Raw genomic sequence first — 25,866 nt, forward strand, 5'->3', positions numbered from 1 at the left:
AGTTAATAGTTTTAATTTAGTTTGCCCTTATTTAAATAATTGTTCCTTATTAACACACGCCTTATTTACCAATTAACACAGATGATTCGATAGATATAAATAAATGTTAATAGTTAACAGTTTTTTTACGATTTCATTCCCGTTTTTGTTAATATTGTAATAAAAAATATGACAAATATATTGACTGTACACTTCAAATAGTACTGTACCGACACAAGCCTGCTACAATTTTATTATTAGTAAGCACTAGAGACACAGAAACGTACGGTAGATATGTAAGAAAATGTATAAAAATACTCACGTGTAAATTGCTGTTTTATTGAAACAACAATAATACAATTTGCTTTGTATGTGATCCGTAATCCGTAAAGATCGAAGGTATTGAATATGAATAAAAAAATTTAAATACTTATTGCACTATTGTTAACTGCTTTTTACACAACTCAGAAACAATCTAAATTAGATTTCATACATGTCGCCTATTTATAGTATCATATTGTAAACAAGTCATTACACGCACATATTCCTGCCGATGCATGCTGGACTTCCCGACAATGCGCGACACGCTCGCCTGCCAACACTTGCTTGTTAAGAGCTGTTGGCGGACTTGACACCTGATCGGTTATAATTTGTGAATTTATTTGGAAAATAAAGTAATCAGTACAACTTTAACTCTATGTTACACAACAGATGAAACATGTACCAACGGTTTTTCAAAATTTTCTTATATTCTCTTCTTTATGCTTCCACCGCCCCCTTATTTTTATTCAACGCCCCCCAATTGCACCCGAGGCTACTACTGCCCCCCTGGATCGTTCCAGCGCCCCCCAGGGGGCGGTATTGCCCACTTTGGGAACCTCTGGTGTAGACAAACATCACAGCGAAAGGGGATGGGTATACAGGGAAAATGGATATAACTCTGATCTAGCAAGTGCACATGCTGTTCACTATAGCACTCTTCATTCAGCAGAGTTAGCAGTAAGCACATTGCTTTTGCAAAGAGAAGAAGTGAAAAGAACCTCAAGTGCTGGTGAGTCAGCCTCGTGTGTAACATCCTGCCTCTTAATCTTGGTCCCATTGAAATCTCTTGGCAAAATTCCCACTGATTTCAATGGGAACAGGATTTGGCCCTTAATATTTAATGATTTGTTAAGTAATTTTAAGGAGCAAAAAAGGACCTTTCAGTTGTTTTGCATATTAGTCACTCTAATTCTGAGGCAAAAAAATATTGTTTCCCTTGCGGGGAAAATGAAGGAATGGTGCCCATTTTAATCTTTGTGAATGAGTGCCTGATTGCATATCATGCTCATAAATTTCTTCATACCTTTTCTCTTGGCAATGTGGGCAAATACATTTCTGGGTTACCCAGACTTCTATATCAGTGTACTGTGGTATAATGCTGACATGAGGGGGATCTTCTGTAATGAATCATAGATTGCTTTGAACTAGATTCCTAAAGGTATAAAGAAAGGCTTATAACGAATGCATGAACTGCTCAAAATTTTCATAGATTCTTAGAATGAGATGGCATTCATAGTTAATTAACATATTTTTTCATTTTAAGTCACAGCATTTGAATGTTAAATTCTGTAACAAAGTACAGTGATAAGAGCTTGTGGGAGCCATATTCTCAATATATGTCAAGAATGCATAGTCTATTTTATACAAAATAATACACTCTCTTTTGTGTAGTATCTTCTATTCAGACAGTATTCTTGGATGATTTAACAAGTTAAATGCAGTGATACAGTACTACAGTTAAACTTTTAAACCTATGATAATAGGTAGAGTGAAATTAAGGGGCATAAGCAAATGAGGTGTCCATAGATGAGATTTTGAAAATATGTCACTGAAGGAGGAATGGAGATTATAAAAGAAAGGCTCTTACAGCTGGTGAGAGCTGCAGAGAAGAAAGATCTTGCATTAGTAATAATGAGATATGTAAATGAAAAGAGAGGAAGCTAGTGATAGATGTGTGGATGAACCTGGAAGAAAGGGGGGTGGGGGAGAGAGAGAGAAAGTGTCTTAAAGAATATCAGAGCAAGACAGCAGAGGTATTTTAAAAGGAAGGAGGATACGTTTTATTTGGATCCTAAAATGAAGAGGGAGCTAGAGGAGTTGTCTGAGTGAAGTGGTTATACTCTTTTATATATGGTGAGAAGGCTGCCATGGCATATGCTGAAATCTGGAAAGTTGGGACCAGAGCAGGCCATAGAAAAGGGAGTCGTAATAGTCACGATCAGAAGAAATGAAGGCATGAATAAGGATTTCAGCAGAGCTGGAGTTGAGGAATGAGTGTACATGGTCAACCACAGGATTTTCTTGGGCAACTTGTCAGCAACCACAAGGTGTTCATAGTTCTATTCAGAAATTCAATATTCTTATCTCCTATTTTTTTTATGGGATGGTAATCCCAAAGCATCTGAGGTTAGATTTATCCTCAACAATTATTCTGACCGAGAGTATGCCAAAGATGGGACACGTGGCGTTAGACCAGACTGAATTTTCCCATATCTTGTTATTCTGCACTGTAACCACTAAATCACAATTCTTCACATACACAAATAACAAACTAAAAGCATGCATTTCTTTAAAAGCATAGATCTGGTCATTCCAGAACAATACTACCACTATTCAATCATTCCCAGTCACAAAACGTATAACATTAAAATGACAGTGGAGACGAGCCAGCATTTTGAAGAAAATTGATTACTTTCAGGAAATGGGGAGAGGAAAAGTTGCCTTTCTTTTTCCCTGAAAAATTTCAATCTCTATAGAGTGTGTGTATGCTCTTCCTATTGAGATTTTTCAGGGAAAAGGAAAGGCAACTTTTCCTCCACCCCATCCCTGCAAGTAATCAGTTTTCTTCAAAATTCTGGTTTGTCTCCACTGTCATTTTAATGTTATATGTATAAACTGTACTTTGATTGTTTGACAAATATCCTTATTGTAATGTGTAGAAAAGAGAGAGGAAAAAATAGCATTCTGCATATTGAACTCTTACAGTAAAGAGTATTTCTTATTTTATTAACATAGCAAATGTACCTCAGAAAAGTTCCCTATCAGTGCAATGGTTTAATTTTCTTTTTTATTTATTCTGGATCTCCATCTTTGTGTCAGACAAACTAATCTGATGCTCCATTTGCTTAGGAAGCAATGACATCTCCAGTCCTGCAACTGCATCTGTGTAGGAAGACCCCTGTGCTATGGGGTCTTCCTACTGTGGAGTATCACTGAAGTCTGTGGAGCTCTGTCTGGACACAGGATCTGCCTGTGCTAGTTCTCTCTGAAAATTATTCTGATCTCTGTGTTTACAAAGAGACATCAACATTAGTTTTATTTGGAAACTATTTTCTCTTCTATTGTCCACCTGACATCATATCACACAATGCTTCTTTCTTACTGACTGTGCTCTTCTTTTAACATTTAGTTTGGTAAGATAGAAAGTTAATAGTTTTGGAGGATTTTCCTATTTTTGGAGAGACAGACCAATTGAAGTAATGGATTACATACCAGTAATACATAAATCAGAAATATACAATAGATATACAACATTTAATAAGTATATAGTTTTGTTTGACTCATGTAATGTTCTTGATATTAAAGAAGAGCTTTCAGGATTTCTATTCTAGCTGGTATTTAATCTTTTGAAAAATTGTGATTTTCAGATAATTTAGTTTGGATTCTAGAAAGTTTAGCAGTCTTTGTTTGGTGCCTTTCATAAGGATGGAAACAAACTGAACAGCACACTTGGACAAAAGGCGATTTGTGTCAGTTGTTTGAAAAATGTGTGTAAGAGACCCATCCTGCAAACTTTCCTATGTGAGCAGTTCTTACACGAATAGTTCCACTGACTTCAACTCCTCATATGACAAAGGGTTTGCAGGATCAAGCCCTACTGCCTGCAAACTGCCTGAAAAACTAAGGCTTCATTTCTCCATTATGTCTGAGATGTGCTCAGATGTGGTGGATGTTGCATGTGACAGGTTCCAGTTCTCTGATTTTTGACTACCTGACCCTGGTGGAAGGTAGAGCAACAAGGGGCCCACTCTAATTTCTGCTACTGATGCAAAGTGGAGTTTGGTACCACCCAGGGATGCAGGAACAATTTGTATAGTGGGGGTACTGAGAGCCATTGAACCAAACTGTAAACCCTGTTGTGACGGGTTGGATCACTGAGGGATGCTGGAACAATTTGTATAGTGCGGGTGCTGAGAGACATTGAACCAAATTGTAAACCCTGTTGTGATGGGTTGGATCACAGAAATCCCCTTGGGGCTGCCAACACTGATAGAGAGATATGCCCAGCTGTTTGCCCCCCCCCCCCGGTATTAATACATACTCTGGGTTAATTAATATGTAAAAAGTGATTTTATTAAATACAAAAAGTAGGATTTAAGTGGTTCCAAGTGATAACAAGGAGAACAAAGTGAATTAACAAGCAAAATAAAATAAAACATGCAAGTCTATGCCTAATACAGTAAGAAAACTGAATACAGATAGAACCTCACCCTCAGAGGTGTTCCAGTAGGCTTCCTTTTACAGACTAGTCTGAGTCCAGTAATCACTCACACCCCTGTAGTTACTGTCCTTTGTTCCAGTTTCTTTCAGGTATCCTTTGGGGGTGGAGAGGCTATCTCTTCAGCCACCTGAAGACAAAATGGAGGGGTCTCCCAGGGGCTTAAATAGACTTTCTCTTGTGGGTGGAGACCCCTTCCTCTCTCCTATGCAAAGTCCAGCTCCAAGTTGGAGTTTTGGAGTAACATGGGAAAGTCACATGTCCATGCATGACTCAGTTTTTACAGGTAGCAGCCATTGCCCACATGCTATCTTGACTGTCTCCAGGAAGACTTCTTATGTGGATTGGAGTCTTCCAAGATCCATTGTTCATTAAGTGTTTCTTGATTGGGCACTTAATTTGCACATTTCTTTCTCAAGAAGCTGACCAAATGTTTTACTAAGGCTACTTAAAATCAAGCAAGTACACAGCCAATATTCATAACTCCGAGTACAAAAATGACACATGCATACAAATAGGATGAATATATTCAGTAGAGCATAACCTTTACAGAGATATGGTACATGGCATATGTAGCATAAAACATATTTCAGTTATATCATATATACATTCATAAGCATATTCCCATAAAGCATTATGGGGTGCAATGTCACACCTGTATATGATGGAAACCACTTCAACCTATGGTTCCACCATATTCCTTCTGCCCCTGATATGAACCCAACTTGCTCCTTCCTCCTTTATACTAGCACATTGGTGCTAGGGGGAGCTGGTGAAGGAGGCAGCTCTGCTAGCTTTATGCCTGTGAAGACTCCCCCTACAGAGGGGTATTACTTGGCAGACTATAGAGTCATACTTGAAATAAAACCATGAGAACTTGGGCTGTGCTTTCATCTTATTTTTTACACTAAACAGAATCAGTCCGGAACAAAGTATAGATAGGTGACTTTTAAGGCGCTGCAGGAGAATGTGTTGGTGATTAAATAGCATTTTTCTCTGAGTCAGTACTCAACAGTAATACTGTGGCATGGTGCTAGGAGGGCAGATTTTGAGAGATTAGGCATGTTAGCATCTAAATTCCAGCCTGAGTAATTACATTTCATTCTGGCCATCTAAATCCCTCCTCCCCCCCCCCAAAGAAGTTATTATTTACTTCCTCTCTTAAAAAATTGTTTTGTAGTGTTGCTGGTGCAGATTGGCTGACCATGTTCCACCCCAGAAGTATCTGCAGTTAAGCAGGGGGTGAAGTGACCCCTTAACATTTTTTGCAGGGTGCTTTGGATTCTTTAGGTTGAAAATTTCTATATAAGTAAGCAGCAAAGAGTCCTGTGACATGCATCCGACCAAGTGGGTATTCACCCACGAAAGCTCATGCTCCAATATGTCTGTTAGTCTATAAGATGCCACAGGACTTTGCTGCTTTTACAGATCCAGACTAACACAGCTACCCCTCTGATACTATATAAATAAGCTACATTTCTACAAGAAACAGCACAAAATGTGGAGTGTGAAATTATTTATTTACCCAGGTCATTCAGAGGCCAGACTTGTCACAAGAAAATAATCTAAGATATTAAAGCTGGAAAAGAGATATTAGTTCATTATTTACTTTTTTTCATCACCAAAATTAAGCATGGCACTTAGAAAAAACAAATTGTATCTGCCCAGCAAAGGAGATCTAATACAGTATAATCTTCATCTATTAAGACATACACAACAGCTATTTTATTAATTTCCTGAATCAGCCTATATTTTTCTGTGTTCTGTTTCAGGCTGATATTCCTTCTTATACAACTAAGACCACTTTAAATATTTCCTTTCTCTTTCTGGGCTCAAAATATACCTTGGAGGTACTAATCCAATTTGGTGCAATGTAAGGCCATACCTTCATGGTGCAATTCTGGAAGAGATTGTACCCATACTACAATTTTCACTGGGAAGCTGCAGTATGCGCGCCTCTCCATGTTTGGCAAGAACTGCTGGCTGTTGAGGAGGGAAGACAGGAAATGGACTCACTCCTTTTGGCATTACATGCTTCTGGGAAACCTAGGAGGGAACAGTCTCTGTGCTTGAGGATTCTCAATGACTGTGACCATGTCTGACTGCTGCACTGCGGCAATAGAGGGGAAGTTTCTTGCAACTTTCTCTTCCCTCCTTATGCAATTGCCCAAGGCCCAGTCACATGCTGATCCTTTGTGTTTACACTCCTTAAATACTGGTAGATGCATATCACACTCTTTCTCCCCTCATCATTTAACTAATCATGCTATTTAGTTCTTGTAATCTTCACTCATGAATCCATCATTCCAGTCCTTGAATAATTTTTGTGCTTCTTGAACTCCCTCCAGTTTGCCATCTTTCTGAAATGGAAGCAGCCCAAATTGTGCTCAGTGTAGTAAGTACGCTGGCCTAAGAGCCATATACAAAGGGACTATCCTTTTCCTGTTTTGTGATATCCCGAAATCTCATTAGCTTTTTGGCTGCTGTAACATATTGCAAGTTCCTATCTAATTTGCAATCCAATATCACCCTAGGTCTCTTTCAGCATTATTGCCTTTCAAGTATTCTCATCCTATTGAACATCTCTGTTTTGGATTATCCCCCTCCAGATATATCAGTGTGCATTTTTCCAATATGACTCTCATTTTGTAATTGTTTGCCTGAATTTTTGACTTTTATTATTTCTCTGTCCTCACAGATGTTTGCAATATCTTTCAATGTAGTAACATCTGTGAATTTAATTAATATGCCATTTACCTTTACCCTCCAAATCATTGATAAAGATGTTAAATAAAACTGACCCTAACATTGATCCTAGTAGTGCCTCACTAGAAACCTCTCTTAATAACATGCTTCCATTTATTTACATTTGCCTTCGTTTACAGTCCTTCAGCCAGTTTACAGTCCATGTGACAATGATCATATGCAAGTAAATTCATATTTGTTTTACAAGCAAGATTTTCCGAGTCACTGCATCAAACTCACTTTTAATCTCCACATATAAAACATATACTGTATTACATTCTCTTCATCCATTAATTTTGTAATGTAATCAATAAAAACAATTGAGTTTTTCATAGTCATAAGTTAGCATGAGACTAATCATTGCTGACAAGATGGGGTCAAATTCAAGTTTTGATAAGTTGTTTTGGTTGTATTGTTGTTTTAATTAAGGTTTGTGTCCCTGGCAAGGAAAGACACTTTTTAAAAAAAGATGCTCTATGTCACGTGATGTTGCCTTACATTTATTTTGTGCCTTATCCCAAAGAGCTTTACAAACAAGTGGGGTATATAGCAGAGGAACTAACACCTCTAGGGTGAAATGATTTAAAGTTACACTAAACACTACACAATGAGTTAGGAAAGGAAGCAAAGAACACTTTATTTACCCTAGTGGAATTGAAGTGGGTATTTAAAATACATAGATTACAGCTACCAACAGAATTTGGTGCTAACCTTGCTATTTTGGCAAAAAGTACCATGAACTCTTTAGGTGATACTCAAGTTCTGTCTCTTATCTGGGGACATTTCCAAGAGAACGGTCTTCTATCACCTAATGCTATTCTGCGGCATTGGCTTAGTCCTAAACAATAGGAATTGAGAGAGAAGAGGGCCACTTCCTAAATCACCAACAACATACTCAATATTGATTGTACAATTTGTGAACACAATGTGAAAATGAAAGTATGATGAACAAAGGCTTATTTCTTTTTAAAATAACATCATCTGCTATCATATGTGCAGGATGGCTGTGTACAAATGTAATACAGGGGAATGCAATGTGTCATATTGTACGGAGTGGCTCACAACCGTGAGTGCCAACTTCAGGGCCGACACCCCAAACTGGTGGTATGTTTTATAATTAGATTTCCCCAACCCAGCAGCAAATGTGAACTCCTGAATCACTATATGAGTCTTACCCTAGAGTCACAGACAGTCCCCTTGGGAATGGCAGTCTATCTGGCAACCCAGGCAAGCTGGATTTAGTGATAAATTTAGTGATCTATGGTTCCAAAAGGTGACAGAGTTGTAGTAATCTCTCAGCACTGAATATCTTTTGAAGGCTAAACCAGGTTGACCTTGGGGATCTCTGCTTCTGTTTCCTAGCTTCAGCCCAATGAGAGTCCAAACAGCAAAGACATGAAGAATTTTCATGTCAGCTATCTTTATTTTCTTCTTCCAGAATTAAAGTTGATGGGACAGGCTTCCTTGTACATAGCTGCTTTACAGATGTGAGAAGGCAATTAGCCCAAGCTTCGTATTGTGATGCTTCACAATGGCCCACTTAGTTTTGATACAAACAACGAGGAGTCCTTGTGGCACCTTAGAGACTAACAAATTTATTTGGGCATAAGCTTTCGTGGGCTATAAGTAAGTGAAAGTAAGGTGGTATGGGCTGGTATGCCGTACCAGTAAAAAATGGCCGCTGGTACCGGCTCCTACCTCCTTACTTTAAAGTGCTGCCGCTTTTGCGCCCCCCCCGTCGGCGGCTCTGCCGGGTTCCTAGTGGCAGGGTCGCCAATGGGGGAGGACAAAAGGGGCAGCGATGTTAAAGCGCTGCCACTGCAAAGACCCTGCTTAAAGTGCTGCCACGGCAGTGCTTTATTGTCGCTGGCCCTTTTGCCCCCCCCCCCCCCCCCGGCTGCCAACGGGGGGGGGGGGGAGGCGGGGAGTGGGAAGGGCAGCAAAAGAAGAAGCCTGGGGCCAGCCATTTAAAAGGGCCCAGGGCTACGGCCGCTGCTACGGTAGTGGCAGCAGCGGACTGAGTCCCGGGCCCTTTAAATCGCTGCTGGAGCCCTGGGTGGTGCGGGCCAGGCAGCCTGGAAGGGCTGGCTGGGGGATGCTGACCCCCAACCCTGCCAGCTTCCTCCCAAGGCCCCACCCCTTCCGGGGGGGCCAGAGCCGGCTCCCATATGGTAAGTTTTCAATTTTACGTTCACCCCTGGCTATAACCCACTTCATTAGATGCATGGGGTGAAAAATACAGCAGGCAGATATAAATATACAGCACATAAAAAGATGGGAGTTGCCTTACCAAGTGCGAGGGGAGAGGGGGTCAGTGCTAACGAGGCCAATTCAATCAGGGTGGATGTGGCCCATTCCCAACAGTTGACAAGAAGGTGGGCTGGGGAACCACTCCTTCTCCTGGGTTTGCAGGTTCAGAGCAGGCATTTTTACAGTTATAAAGCAAAACTTACCTTACAGCATGGGCTATAGATATGACAAGTAAGGTTAATGCATGCAGCAACTTACAAGCATTTTATAGAGTCTAAACATCCTTACAAGTCCAACACCTATCTTGAACAGGAGAACTGGTCTGATTTCCAGCTATGGATTTGTCAGTGCTCAGCCTTGGCAAGAGCTGACACCTAGTTTACCAGTTTCACAGAGTGCACTATAGATGATTAGAAAGTTTCCAAACAACCTATACAATATCTGTGCTAATGGACAGAAATGAACAAAAAATATCTGACTGATTAGAACAAAGCAGATATTACTTTCCTGGAAGTTCCTTTCCCAATTAAATTGTATGTTTCTGCTGCATGTTTTATGCCGCAGAGATAAAAGTGCTTTTGCAAAATTGTGGGAAAGCTATATCAGCATTTTCCTTGCTCTTCGGTCCAGTGTGTCATGTTAGCAATTGTATCATACTATAGCTCTGTTGCTTTGCAGTTCTAATACTGCTTAATTCACCAACAGCATTTGATTCTGCTGACCATAAAATACTTCTCCACTGCCCTGAGCAGCTTCTGTTTCTTTCATGTTTTTCATTATTTTAGCTTTTGTCCCCCAACCTCTCCCAACATTTACATTTTGTTAAGATAGACTAGAGTATCGTGGTTAGAGCAGAGAACTGTGAGTAGGGCCTCCATTTACCAATCTATAAATGAGGAATGTTTGCTTTCCTTTCCTTTTTTTCTACTTCTGATCCTGAACTTAATTTAAAAAAAGTTAACTACCTGCCAGGTATAGTAATATTACCTACCACTCTGGGGTTTTGAGGTTTTCTTAATTAGGTCCAGATTATCAAAAGTGGATGCAGTGGGCACATCTACAAATCCCAGATTTGTGTGCACAAATCAGGTATAGTAACAGTTAACTATCCCCTATATATGGTGCAATTACAGGATCTGCTCACCCGGTTACGAGACAGACTAGTGTAATTGTCTGGTTACTCGTGAATACAAGTTTATGGATGTACCTATTTATACCCACAACTTAAAATTTGCTCATTAATGTTTATAAAACTCTTTGAGATTATCAGTTGAAAGATTTCAAAGAAGAATTATTAATTATTTTTGTTTGATTTAGTAAACACTTACATCCAGATAGGTATTCAGTGTTATCCTTGTTTACGTGATGTAAGTGACAGAGGGAATCCTACGGCAGTTTCAGTGTCAGCATCATATTCCTGTTATGGGTCCAGACCAGGGGTCTTATCCAAAGTCCACTGAAGTCAATAGGAATCTTTACAGTGACATCAGTGGGCTTTGGATCAGGTGGTGTTGGTCCTGCTTTGAGCAGGGGATTGGACTAGATGGCCTCCTGAAGTCTCTTCCAACCCTAATATTCTATGATTCTATGACCACATTGCCAGAGTATTCCCTTAGGTATCCTGCAAAATGAAAATAATGCTGCTTGTTTGTAAATCTGGGGTTTTGCCTCCGGTACTAGTAACAGAAAATGAGGCAGGGCAATCAAATTTTAACACCTTCTGTTGTAAACTGTTGGATGGTCATTGTTCATCCTATCCTATTATTTTGAGGAAAAATGTGGTTAGAAAGACCTTATTACTGTTGCTAGATTGAATTTGTTTTGGTTTCAGTCATGCCTTGATGAAGGATGGGAGTGTACTTCATCTATGCCGAAAGAGTTGCATTGATTGGTTACCAGTCAAATAAATTGCTTTTAAAGTTTACTCTGCGAACTTACACGTGGCCTCGGTGGAACCCTCACATCTTACTTCCTAAATTGCTTGTTAGTTTTTCAGTATTAAAGATGATGTGACAAATTTCTTGGTTTTTAAGTATGAAAACATATTGCTGGCAATGAGGGAGCATTTTGAAGGGTCCTCTTCACCTCTTTGGAACACGTTACCATTGATTTAAATGGAATTACTTATAGCTCTAGGCTTGGTAGTAAGTGTTTACAACATCAGTGGCATAAATTATACAAAAATCTGTATGAGGTCAGAAGATCTTTCTCTTCTTACATGAGTTGTTTACTTACACATACTTTTGCTAATCAGTAACATGTAGACAGAGGACATATTCCAACATGAACGTTTTCAGCTCTTAGATCATTTGTACTGTATGTGGTAGACACTGCATATTGGGGGCCCTGGAAAAATACTGGTAATATTACCTGTTGAGCCTTTTGTAGCACTATATAGTAGCAAACATGGATCTCTGAGCAGGACACATCAGTGCAAAGTGTATGCAGCAAGAGTTAAATGAATCATCTATGTTTTTTTTATTGCTAATGTAAACACTTTAGCAATGCTAATCAGTTGTACTGATTTTCTGTTTTGATTTTCCTTAATAATTAAGCAAAAGATCTGGAATGCAATCAAGTTTTACACTAGGGGGCTCATGCAAATGATTTATTTTTAAATATATTTTAAAATTTGTTAAATGTATCCAAAAGCAAAGTTATTGAAGTTAAAAAAAAAGAAAGAAAAAAGAGAAATACAGTATACAGTCTGCATATAAATAAAAGTGTCTATTTTAATGGAGGAAATCACCACTTTGTTGGTATTATTAAATTGAAAATGCAGCTGCTTTTATTTGTTTTTAAACTAACTCCACACTAAATATCTTGGCATGCTATGCAGAATGAGAGGGAAGTTCCAGAGCATGAAATGTCTTCAGTCAGGCCTGGGTTTTGAGGGAAGGTTTTGAAAAACTGGGCAATCTCTGTGATTTCTACTTCACAATTTTTCTCAAAAAAAAAAAAAAGCATGTTTCTTAGATTTTTTTTAAACATGATCTTAAACTGCTTGTATATTTATTTTGTATACTTAAGGAGATACCATTAAGTAAGTCTCTATCTATTTCATGTTGCTTCTGCCATGTTCCAATGCATTTTTATTTTTTTTTTTTCTTTTAAAATAATATGTCAATAGGTTTGGTGTTACTCTGTAGTGAAACAACTCAGAAACTTTTTGTTTCAGATACATTTATTTTACCAAAAATATTTTTATTACTTAAAAAAATAACTCTTTGGTGGGAAATCTACTTTATTTCTACATCGTAAGTTAGCTTTAAAAATCTTAGAATTGTTTTTGCCCAGATTTCGGAAGCCATGTATAAATATAGTGTTAATGTTAGAGTCATCAAATGAGAATACAGGGCCAGATCCTCAGCTAGAGTAAAACGGTATAGCTCTATTGATTACAATGGAAACATGCCAATTTAAACCAAATGAGGATCTGGCCCAGTATAGCAGATCTATAATAGATCTTTCTTAATGCATCTATAAAATCATTGTTTTAGTCTAATTTCTACTTTTACACAAAAAAGCAAATTCCAATTTGTAAAAGGATGATTTTTTTGGTTTGAATTGATGACTTTGTATATAGTTTCTAATTTAAGGTAATTGTTTTTGTGTAGATGGCAAATTGCTGCTTACTAGCCTTCATTCTAATCTTTTCTGGGAACAATAATAAGAGCCTGGGTCTTAAAAAGTAAAAGCATTTCAGTATGTATTTTAAAATTCAGTAGCTGAAAATTCAGCTACAACATACTCAAAGCAATTGGGCAGCATTTCAGTTTATTTTTAAGATGAGTTTTTTGATGGAGGAGGGAGTTGTGCTAGCATAGAACTTTATGACTTACAATCGGGGATTTTATAGCAGCCATCAATAAATGATTTTTACAGATATTTGACAGTTAAATTTAGAAGCACACCAAAAAATTGGAACCACCTGTGAGAAAATCTTGCAAAAACTTAAAGCAAATTGGTTAAAAAAAAACCCACATTGTCAATGTGTGCACTTACATGGGAATTATGGGTCTGGTTCTGCAAGGTATTGAGCAATTCCTGGAGGTGGTGAGCACTCTATATTCTCATTGAGGGGTTTGTTCAGCATCTTGCAGGTTTGAGTAATATGTGATTCATATATATATATGAAAAACCAAAAAAAAGTGTAACATTTATTTATTATTACTTGATTGTTTATCTGACTTCCATCTTTTCCTTGTGATTTTGTTGTCAGTTTCACCATCCCAGACTGGGTAAACAATAATATTTATTAAAACATGCTAACTGTGATATTATGTGCATGTTAGTAGGATGTTCCATGTGTTAAAGATACAGTCCTTTTTCAAGTAAGTCTATGTTCATCTTTTTGCTATCAGCATAGGATCCAGTTCAACTCTCTGTGCACAAGCATCGTCCTTGTATGCAGTGGGACATGTCTATTCTCACAGCCAAGATCAGAACATGTACCCTTTTCACAGTGCATTCAACCATCACTGGTCCAAGATCAGTCTTGATTTTGCCATTATTCAAATAATTTCTGTGAGAATCTTATCTGAAATATAGATCTTTCTCATTTGCCTAGCTCTCCTCTGCTGGTGTGCACACACCACTGTGTATCATGCTGACCAATATTATCTAATTGTTTTCTTGTACTCCCCATTCTTTCTGTATCCTTGTCTTATACTTAGCTTGTAAACTACTTAAGGCAGGGACTGTCTTTTGTTCTGTGTTTGTACAGCTCCTAGCACAGTGGGGTTCTAGTCCATGACTAGGTCTGCTAGCTTCTACAGTAATACAAATAATAAACAATAAGAATATTGAATTCTATCAGTAGGAGGATGTATGGTCTAGTGAATAGGGCATTGGACTTTGGACTCCGGAGACCTGGGCTCCATTCCTGATATAGACTTCCGGTGTGACCTTGTTCAATCTCTTATTCTAATCTGTGCCTTAGTTCCCCATCTGTAAAATGAGGGTGATATTTCACTACCTCAAAGAGGTATTGTGAGGCTAAAATCCATTAATGAATGTGTAGTACTCAGACATAGTAAGGGGAGCCATTAAAAATAGATAGATGAAGAATTCTGGGATACAGTTTTTATGAGAGATGCTGTGCAAAAGACAGTTGTTTCACATTATACACTATTGTGGTTTTTTATAAGTGAAGTTGCGTCTTATTAAATTGTGGGACTCATAGCTCTAAATACTTTGTCTCTAGAGCCATTCTGTGAACAAGTGCGGTCTGCACTTTTGGACAATACTCAACCAATTGCATCTTCATTCTGATTGGGAACATTCCTGCTCCTCTAGTCTTCAGTCTTTTCTGAGCTAAAGATGTTAGTTGTTTTAATGTGTGTGTCTGTTCTGTGGTATAGACAGATAACCACTAGTATGTAAACTGAGCTCATCTAACACAATTTCACTTGTGACACTGGTCTAGGGTGACCAGATAGCAAGTGTGAAAAACTGGGACAGGATCTGGGGGGTGGTATGTGCCTATATAAGACAAAGCCTCAGATATCGGGACTATCCCTATAAAATCAGGACATCTAGTCACTCTACACAGATCTCCAGAGGTGAAACTGTAGTGCATTTGCTCACTCAGTGCCATCTAACCCGTTCACATTTAATTTCTGATTTTGAATTCTATTAAGCAGAGCCTTGTATTCCTACTACAAGGCTGTCACCATGTGTCTTGCTGTTAAATGCCTGCTATCCTACATAATCCGGTTTGGGGCCAGATTCTAACTTGGTGTAACCAATGGAGTTTCACCAAGGAAGAATTTGTCTCCCTATGTTTATACTTTGAATATTACTTTGACATAATATAAATCATGTTTTTGTTTACAGGTCATTTATTTGAAAGGATGATTATTAATTTGAACTGGTTTGTGTGCTTCCCGGTTGTACTGTTACACCACTGGATGGAGACAACATTATCCTTGAATCTTGAAGATCCAAATGTGTGTAGCCACTGGGAGAGGTAATGTTTCTATTAGCATCATAGACCTGATATATTCTTAGTTGCTTCTGATTATATTTATTATTTATTTTATACAGGGCATTTCACATGCTTTAAAGTGTTTTATAAAATAACGAACTGTGGACCGGATCCTGCAGTTACTACAAGGGGAAAAATGAAAAATTGGGCCATGTATATGTAAAGGGACCATCTCGCTTTACATTAGAATGCAGTCATCTCTGGGGTAGGATGCAGCATCCATTATAAGGACACCAATAACACTACACAACCGTACAGGGACAGAAGTTAATAAGAATACCTTATCCAATTAACTCAGCAGGGGAATTTGCATATTCAGAATATAATTAGCCATACTGGAATTGGGCCAAGTGTGATTAGGGTGCTTCTTTACTTTTCAGCTTTCCCTGAATCTATATTAAGACTTGTTGGCTTAATTTTTTGATGAGATTCAGAAATTTAAAATGTACGTCTATAAATTCATCAATCTAGTTAGTCTGTTGCTTTCATGATTTCATGATAATTGCCAGTAGAATGTTCACATTGGGTAAGACAAGATTAAACAATAAGCATTTGTTTTCCCTTCTTTTCATGTATAAAGATTATAATAATGAAACCATGCCTCATGGTCTCATTATCATTATTTAATAATGCCTACAACTGATCAGCTAGTCAGTAAGCCAGGCTGACTGTTAGTTTGAGGACATCTCTAGGTTATTCTTCCGACATCAGAAGTAAATTGTATTATATATTTAAGTGTTGAGAGTTTTGGTGAGCATTAGTAGACACACATGCCTTATGGTGATAGTTCTACACTTTATGGGCCATTGATCAAAAATGGCCTCTAAGGGCCTGATCCAACAAATACTCTGAGATTCATGTGGAACATTTCAACTCTCTGGCCTTAAATTCTCACATGCAAGTTAGAATATGCAAAATCTTGTATTTGCTGATATATATCAAGTAGTTAGCTGAATAAATACCCAGTTTCTGAATGCCAAGCACAAAGCCAGAAGCTTGTCTGATATTACTTTATGTCTTATATGGTGTGGGATGAGGAGGGGTTGCGGGGTGCTGTCTTTAGCTCTAGGGATGATTTTGAAGGAAGCTACAAGATAAATGTAAACAAAAAGAAAATAATGATCTATTGCAAGATTTCTTTAAGATAAATAATCAAAGCCTGCAGAAAACAAAAATGTAACAAATCTGCCTAGTGTTTCTAAATGTCAACTTTCATTCATCCTTCCATTTTCTGGGGCTTAGCGAGGAGGTAGATGTATACAAGCACAAACTGAAAATTGCCATAGCATTTATATTCCCATTCAGAACAGACAGCAGGTACATAAGTATAAAAGAGTAACCACCAGCTACCAGCTTATTACTGCTTGTGTCATTGGCATTCCTATACACTTTAAGTAAGAAGCCCGCCCAATAATAAAACCCTCATTACATGTGAACTGAGATCATAGTAGGAATGAACAGAGCTGGCCCTGTGTAAAGTAAGAAGTGCAGAGCCCCAGGGAAGTTGAGGTAACCCCCATAACATTTGGTTGGACAGAGTATGACAGCTGGATGGATTAGAGCTGTTTGTCTTTAGGAGGATGCAGGAACCAGCAGGGAGTGGGTTCTGGGCACTTGGAAAAGTTAGATCCCCAGTGTCCCCTCTCAAGGTAAGTGGTCAAAACAGGAAGGGGAGATTGTAGGTGCTGTCTTGGAATAGACACTGACTGATCAGGGACACCAAATGTGTGGAGCCCTATTTGGCCGCACACTTGGCACATGTTTGTGGCCAGCCCAGGGAATTAGCACCACAGAAGAAAATGTACCCTTCACTCTCATACGTTATAATCCCATTACTCGGTGAAAAGTTGATTTATTGCCAGCACAAACAGTCTGGTTAAGAGTTTTCTAAGATTCAATTATTCTTTTCTCCTCTGAAATGTAGATGGATTCCACTTGCTCCAATGGCTTTTCTGCAGGCTTTGAGTCCCAAACCATGTATACTTTCCCACTAGGTTGCACCTGTAGTTTGGCAGGAAACAAAACTAACACTTTAAAATTGTATTTCTTGAAAGCCATTTAAAAAAAATGTGTTTATCTTTAATGTCCCGTACTTTCTAAGCCTCGTTCAGAATACACTTTATCTCCTAAATCTGTTACATGAAATAATTGTTCTACACACTGTCAGCAATTATCATCCAACATATTTCTAAGATTCCTGTCATTTTAGTATCTAAGTATACCATAACTTTAGGTATTCTCTTAATCATCCCTCTAAGTCTTTCCATTCACAGTATTCAAAGCGGATTTCAGGTACAGTTTTTTCAGACATTTCTCTAAAAGTCCTAGCAGATTTTCTCTCTCTACTTTCTCTGGTTGGCCAAGAACCCTCATTTTATGGCTCCAAACTTGGCTCTCCAGCTGCTCAGTGAGATTATTTAAAAGCTTATTCCCTTGATATATCCTCAGGAAAATGTATTACAAATTTCAGTCTCCTGCCTTTATTTCTCCAATTTGGTCCTCACTTGTGACAACTGATTTTTCAGATTGACATTACTTTTCTTTAAACAAATCCAGTCTTAGTTCCATTTGGTTGGATATATTACCCAGCAGAGCAGTCCCTGCCTGCATGCAGAACAATTTTCTTTTTTTAGTGAGGTCTGTGATTTTTTCAGTTCATTTCTTCTCTCTGTTCTTTAAAGATGGTTGGTTCACCTCTTAATTAAGCTTGTACTTCCTGATGAGCTTCAATTTTACATATAGTTGTCATTTTTTAACTTTAATATTCATCAGGAAACATCTCAGTACAAGTGGATATATCCATTACACTACTGTGTCTTGTGCTGTATGTTTTTAATGTGGAAATTGCAACATGGTAGACATTTAAAAACTAAACAGAAATCAATTTTATGTTTGGCTATCTGTTAATATCTGCATAATATAGGGTTTATTAGGTTGTTAAGATCCAATCTGTGGCAATTAGCTGTTTTCCATTTCATAAAATGATGGACAATGTTAGGATTGAGAATAAGAACATTAAAATATTATGACTGACGCAGATGTTACTCTTTAGTTAACTGTAAGATCTCGTGTTATACTTTTCTCACAATCAACAACAATTCACAGCATAATAGAGCTCAGTCATTTTGTAGAAACTCCTAGATTACATTGGTTAGTTATCGTTGCCATCTACTTTGAATTATTAAAGTCTTCAATAAATCAGAATCTAGTGATCGCTTTCTTTGATAGATATAATTAATTTCAGGTACAGTTTTCTTGAAAAGAAATATGACCTCCCAAGTTCTGAAAATTTGGCACAAAATGAAAGGCTGTCTTTAAACAAACAACCCAAACAACAGTAACTCTTAGTGGTCTGTATCTTTAATAAACTCACATGAAAATATTAAGGAAAAAAATAAATGTAGAGCCAAAGTTAAATTGTATGCACTGATATGCTTCTGTTAGGATGGTGATTATTTTATTTTATTTATGTAGTACCAAATTAAGGCCTTAGGACCCAATCCTCCAAATTATTGAAGGTTCATAATTTCCACTAAAATCAATCAAAATTGAGAGTGCTCAACACCTCTCAGGAGCTGGCTCTTTTTCTGCAGAGTGGGTGAATGGCCTTCAGGGGCACATAAGGCTCACAATGCCTCATAAACTACTTGCTGCTATGAGCTGACCTGTTCATGGCCCCATGTGCAAAAGAGAAACCCAAATAAACCCTTCCATTTCACTGTTCTTAGTAGTGTAGCTACTCATGTCTAGCACTGAAACAGCAAGATGGGCTGAAGACTGGGATAGCCATCCATCTTCTCCCTCAGAGCCTGTGCCACAGACCATGAAAATATCTACAGTATTAGAGCTATAATTGGTGTAATTCCTGCTGTATTATTCCCTCCTGGAGAGGAGAAGGCAGTGAGAAAGGAACCTAGATTTGGTGTTCTTTGTAGAAAGTAACAAATCTGCAATTATTGGTTAGGATGAGGATCTTCCCACACTGATAATCACTGCTGAGGGCGGTGTTGGCTTGGGGTTGGATGTGTTCCACTTTCCTGGAAGTACTTGCAATGCCTATTCCATAGTTCAATTTAGTGAGGCAGGGAGCTCATCCTTCTTTTTCCTCCCTGTTCCAAAATACCATCATGACAAGAGAACCTTCCATTTAGTGAATCCTGTCCTTTTTTAGCTGTGTTCCATTTTGAAGTTGTCGTCCCTGATGGTTAGGCACCCAGGGAAGAACTTGCCACTCCATTTTACATCTACTTCTGGTAAAACAGTAGAGAAAGCATTGAGTGTGCTAAGTGCTTCCTTGATGCCATTTCCTAAATTTTCATACATAGTAGTTTGAGCCTGACAGTCACAGACTCTACCCTTAGGAAGGGGACAGTCTTAGTTGACAGTGTAATGTGTAGAGCTGTTTCTTAGGGAGGCTCAAGGAACTTCTCTTCTGCAGGTCTGCATTTGTGAAGGCAAACGTGGATGGAAAAGGACTGTCAAGTTCATAGTCTTATATTGTTAAATACCGATATAGATATTTCTAGGGGTTATTGGCTCTCCCCCAAAGACCTGTGTGTAGTCATCAATTCTAGCTACAGCTAATCTACTGGGATTGATCTTTCTTTGTAAAAAGATTAATACTATGAGCATATACTTGCTCAGTAATCTGTTTTCTTTCTCTTCAGTTATTCAGTTACAGTTCAAGAATCATATCCACATCCTTTTGATCAAATTTACTACACCAGCTGTACTGACATACTGAACTGGTTTAAATGCACACGACACAGGTAATTTATAATTATCAATAGTTTCAAATTGTTCATTTGTTGTAGTAATGTATGAAAGGTATATATTTAGAGTGTTAAAAACTGACTGTTGTGTACAACATACATCAACAATAGTGAATAAACTGTCTAGCAGTTACAGTTCAGCTCATCTGGAAAATGTTTGTCTAAATCAGTCAATAGTGTATGTGTTTATAGCATTTGTCCCTGTCAAGATCATAGGGTCTGTCAACCCATCGTGTATGGGTATGTATCTAATAGGTGGTGACCAGGTTAAAAAAGATTTGTATGATATACCAAAGAATAATACCCCTCAGCTCCTATAAGAAGTAACTGGAGGGAGGTGTAAAATGAGGCATATGACTTGTTGCCCTCTTTGGAAAAAGGGAACATTGCCTTCAGGGGGAAAAAAAGGCTTGTTCAAGGAAATCCCTTTCTTACGCATAGTAACAAAATAAGGAAGGAATGAGTGACTCAGAACTGGCCTCGGCAGCTGTAAAGTATTCTTTCTCTTCTGCCCAATATGATACACCCATTAGTTATGGTGGTGTTGGGTAACTACTCCTTGAGCATACCACATAAAATAGTTTAATATTGACAATACGAAATACAAGTGATACAGAGTTCATGGAGATGTTGTACTGACAACATGTGTCTTCTATGTTGCCATTTAGATATGTGCTGTTCATTGTTCAGTGTTCATATTCGGTCAGGTTTTGTGAGGGTATGAGTATTGTTTCCTTAAATCTGTAGTCAGAAGCCAGGCAGGAGAGAGCTTGAGAAGGTTCTAGGCTGGAACTCTACAGTGAAGAAAGAAAGTGTAGAGAGAGAGGCTGTAGGGATAAAGCTATATTCCTTATTCTAATAAGGTTGCTTGTTTAGTGTTAGAAAAAAAAAGCAACTCTTTCTGTGATTCTTTACCATTGTCACATTGACACAATTTGTGTTTCTTTTGTTGTGTTAGTACTTCTGTTCACATGGGGCATGATCCTGCAAGGTGCTGAATGCCTCACGCCTGTGAAATTCTGTGTGCCCTCATTTTTCACAAAAGTTAGCACTTTTCAGGATCTGAGCCCACAGAGCTGTCCTCTCTTCCTCTTAACTCTGCAGTATGGCTCTGGCTCTGAGACCCTGAGTAAACCTTTTGCAGGGTAATTTCCAGAACTATTGCCTTTGGAAGTTGGAACCTATAATGATCTTATAGGTTGGCCAATTTGTGTTATGTAGTTCCTTAATTTTATTCTAGAAAATGTTACATTCGAAAGCTCTATTTCCAGAAATGTCAAAATCTAAGATGGTGACACCTATTGGCTTAAATGTAGGCTAATAACCAGAATGCTTAATCTTTTTTACTGGCCCCTGAAAAATAAGGTTTATGATGGTAATACTGGCAGATTTCCAGAATGGAACATTGATATTGTTAAATTTATCAACCAATAAAGCCAAATCTTTGTTTTTGTTTCTCTTGTATTATGTATCAACCCAAGATATTCCTAAATATGCTAAATTAAACATTGTTTTATTTCAAAGCTATTATAATAAATTTAACATCCATTTATTTTTCATTAGAATCAGTTACCGTACTGCCTACAGGCATGGAGAAAAAACAATGTACAGACGGAAATCTCAGTGCTGTCCTGGATTTTATGAAAGCAGGGAAATGTGTGTCCGTAAGTTCAACTTTGAATTGCTTTGAAATTCCATGTGTTTATCAAAATGCTGGGTCTTTGGTGGTAGACTTGTGGAACTTGAATTACCAGGGGCTCAATTATCCCATCAGTTGTGCACATGCAACTCTCTTTGAAGTCAATTGGTGTTGTGCATATGCAGATGACAGGATAATTGGACCTCAGATGTATAAGTAGATACATTTGACATGATTTTCACTAATGATCAGCTAGCATGTTGCACCTCATACAGTACAAGTGTCTGTGTCCTTTCCAACACAATACATAAATACTTAATACTAGACCAGTGTTTTTCAAACTGAGGGTCGCGACCTAGTACTGGGTCGCAGAATGTAAGACACTGGGTTGCAGCGGCTCTGGTCAGTACCGCTGACCGGGCCATTAAAAATCCCATGGGCGGTGCTGCCCAGATAAGTCAGGCTAGTCCCTACCTGTTCTGACATCACGCTGCACCCTGGAAGCGGCCAGCAGCAGTTCTGGCTCTTAGGCTGGGGGGCCATGGGGCTCCGCGTGCTGCCCCCGCCCTAAACACCGGCTCACCGACCAAAGGGAGCTGGGGTGGGGGCGGTACCTGCGGATGAGAGCAATGCAGAGTTGCTCGTGCACCTCTACCTAGGAGCTGGACCTGCTGCTGGCTGTTTCCGGGAGTTTTTCACAATTCTTACAGCATCTTATCTTCCATTGCTGTCCTGCTTTCAGGAGGAGCTTGGCACCTCACTATTTATTGCCCTAAAGTAGTAACAATTACAACATATGTTATTTCATGGCTGGCTTTTGAAGGGTTATAGTCCTGGGTGAAACTTCTTCCCTTGGTAACATTTAGATTCTCAGGAGCATACTTTTTGTCCACTGTTGCCACCAGGAAATGGGATTTTGGAAATGGAAATGAGAGAAAGCATCAGTACTGTGTATGGTTCAATTTTCCTGGCACAGAATACTGTGCTATTTGGTTAGGGATATAGCTCATGAACACTCGCTAGGTCTATAATTGATTCTTACTTGGCAAATTACTATTGACTTTTTTTACTAGGACCTTTATTATTCAAATATAAAAATAACTTTCTATCTAACAACTATCTATCTATCCTATATGAGCAATATTTTCCATAGGATTATCAGTCTGAAATCAACAAGATGAAATTCCATAAAGACAAGTGGAAATTACTACACTTAAGAAGGAAAAATCAAATGCACAACTACAAAATGGGGAATAACTGGCTAGGCAGTGGTGCTGCTGAAAAGGCCCTGGGGGTTATAATGGTTCACAAACTGTATGAGCCAACAATATGAAGCAGTTGTGAAAAATGTCATTCTGGGGTATATTAACAGGAGTGTCAGATGAAAGAAATGGGAGGTATTTGTTCTGCTGTACTCAGCACTGGTGAGGCCTCAGCTGGAGTACAGTGTTCAGTTTTGGGTGCCCCACTTTAAGAAAGATGTGGACAAATTGGAGAGCATCCAGAGAAGAGCAACAAAAATGATAAAAGGTTTAGAAAAACTGACCTATAAGGAAAGGTTAAAAAAAAACTGGGCATGTTTAATCTAGGGAAAGAAGGCTGAGGGAGAACCTGATAATAGTCTTCAAATATGTTAAGGACTGTTATAAGGAGTATGGTGATGAAATTTTCTCCAGGTCTATTGAAGGTAGGTCAAGAAGTAATCCGGGGGGGGGGGGGGGGGTATGGATCAGCATTCACGTCACACTCCCCATCAGAACTTGGCCTGGGCAGGCTAATGATCCAACCAGCTGACCAAATTTGGTGATGAATCCTGGTCATGTGTCACCTGAGGCACTTTGCGCATATACTAACAAAAAGTAATCAACTTAATCTGCAGCAATGGAGATTTAGGTTGGATATTAGGGGAAAATTCCTAACTGTAAGATAGTTAACCACTGAAATATGTTAATGTTGTGGGATGTGGCTTCCCTGTAGCACTCCCCCTCCCCGCTGGCCAAGTGTGGCACTGCCTCAGTTTCCATTCCTGAGATGGATCTCCTCCGCTCTCTACACACAGGTCGGTGCTGGAGATGTGGCTTAGTCCCTTTCAGCCCTACATTTCTCTGATTCTGTGACCTGCTTTGAACACCATGTTCCATAAAATGCCATGCTTCTTAAAATTAGATTCCAAACCCATTGCCAGGGATGTATTTGGAAAAATCTGCCCAGCAAATATCTGTAGCCATTCTGACTGTCAAATTGACATACTTATTGAGTTTATGAAGGAAAACTTGCTAAATTCTTAGATTATTCTATAACGCCATTGTCATCTGAATGAAATAGTGCCAACTTTTTGTTTCGGAAAGTATGGATAATGCCCTTGCAAGTGAGACAACCCGATCAGCAAAACTTAGGTGACCTAGCATAAACCACTATTTACTCAATATATTCTTTTTGGCTACCACAGCCAAAACATATTTCAATTTTTTAGAGGGAAACCAGAATCCATTACTGTGGAGTGCAGGTTCATCCCTGGAAACATATCTGTAAAGCACTGTGAAAAAGCCTTTGTCAGCATCGTTTGCTAGTGGTGGATTTAATTTGCCCACAAATTAGACCCTTATACTTTCAGAAATAAAAACAGTTTTTACTTTAGACAGAGAATGAGAGAAGACCCCACACATGACAGATGCCAATCATATTGCTTGATGCATAATTAGATGGCACTCACTGTGTTCTTTAAGATCAAATCACTCATTATCACTGCAGCAGTAGGACTAACTCAAAGTCATACATTCTGTCAAGCAGGCTGGGAATGGAGATTATCTGAGTAAAGATATATTTTTGTTCTAGTTTAAAGGAGATGTGAAATCTAAATAACTCCCCCCAAAAATTAGGGGGGAGAGAAAGAATCAATCCATTCATTTAAATGAGACCACTTGCAGAATAAGCAAGGGTGCCAGAACTGGACCTTTAATTGTACTCTGGCTAAAGTACCAGTGGGCTAAATACCAGAGCCCACTCACCTCTATTACTTCTGTGGAGATGAGCTTCATTTTGGATGTCCAATACTGCAGGTAACAAGAAAACATAAAATCATCACTGATAAAGTTTGCAGATGACAAAAGAACAGGGGGAGTGGTCACTGATCTGGATTGCTTGGTATGCTGGGCACAAGCAAACAATGTGCATTTTAATACAGCTAAATGTATACATCTAGGAACAAGAATGTAGGCCATACCTATAGGATGGGGGGCTCTATCCTGAGAAGCAGTGACTCTGAAAAAGATTTGGGAATCAAGGTGGATAATGAGCTGAACACAAGCTCCTAGTGCGACGCTATGGCCAAAGGGGCTAATGCAATCTTTGGATGCATAAACAGGGGAATCTTGAGTAGAGAGGTTATTTTACCTCTGTAATTGACACTGATGCGACCACTGCTGGAATACTATGTCCAGGTCTGGTGTCCACAATTCAGGAAGGAATTGAAGAGGGTTGAGAGAAGCACCACAAGAATGATTAAAGGATTAGAAAACATGGCTTATAGTGATAGACAAAGAGGTCAATCTATTTAGCTTAACAAAGAGACGGCTTGGGGTGTCTGAATAGAGTCTATAAATACCTATTTTTAAGAAAGGGAAAAAAAAGTGATCCGCGTAACTACAGGCCTGTTAGTTTGACATCTGTAGTATGCAAGATCTTGGAAAAATTTTTGAAAGAGAAAGTAGTTAAGGACATTGAGGTCAATGGTAATTGGGTAACTGGATGTCTGGTGGGTGAGTCTTGCCCACATGCTCAGGGTTAGGTGATCACCATATTTGGGGTTGGGAAGGAATTTTCCTCCAGGGCAGATTGGCAGAGGCCCTGGGGGTTTTTCGCCTTCCTCTGCATCGTGGGGCACGGGTCACTTGCTGGAGGATTCTCTGCACCTTGAAGCCTTTAAAGCATGATTTGAGGACTTCAATAGCTC

General features: G+C 38.7%; 1 protein-coding gene across 2 annotated transcripts in view; it reads left to right on the forward strand.

Moving 5' to 3' along the window:
• MEGF10 (multiple EGF like domains 10) overlaps positions 1-25,866 on the forward strand; it is a 165,797-nt gene that overhangs the window by 47,080 nt on the left and 92,851 nt on the right. For both annotated transcript variants that reach the window (XM_065599304.1, XM_005303051.5), the window contains 3 exons: positions 15,353-15,485; positions 20,171-20,272; positions 21,839-21,939. In XM_065599304.1, the coding sequence (XP_065455376.1) occupies positions 15,353-15,485; positions 20,171-20,272; positions 21,839-21,939 (336 nt within the window). The remainder of the gene's footprint in view (positions 1-15,352; positions 15,486-20,170; positions 20,273-21,838; positions 21,940-25,866) is intronic.

The sequence above is a fragment of the Chrysemys picta genome, chromosome 6, assembly GCF_011386835.1.
Source record: "Chrysemys picta bellii isolate R12L10 chromosome 6, ASM1138683v2, whole genome shotgun sequence".
In the NCBI taxonomy this organism is placed as follows: Eukaryota; Metazoa; Chordata; order Testudines; family Emydidae; genus Chrysemys; species Chrysemys picta.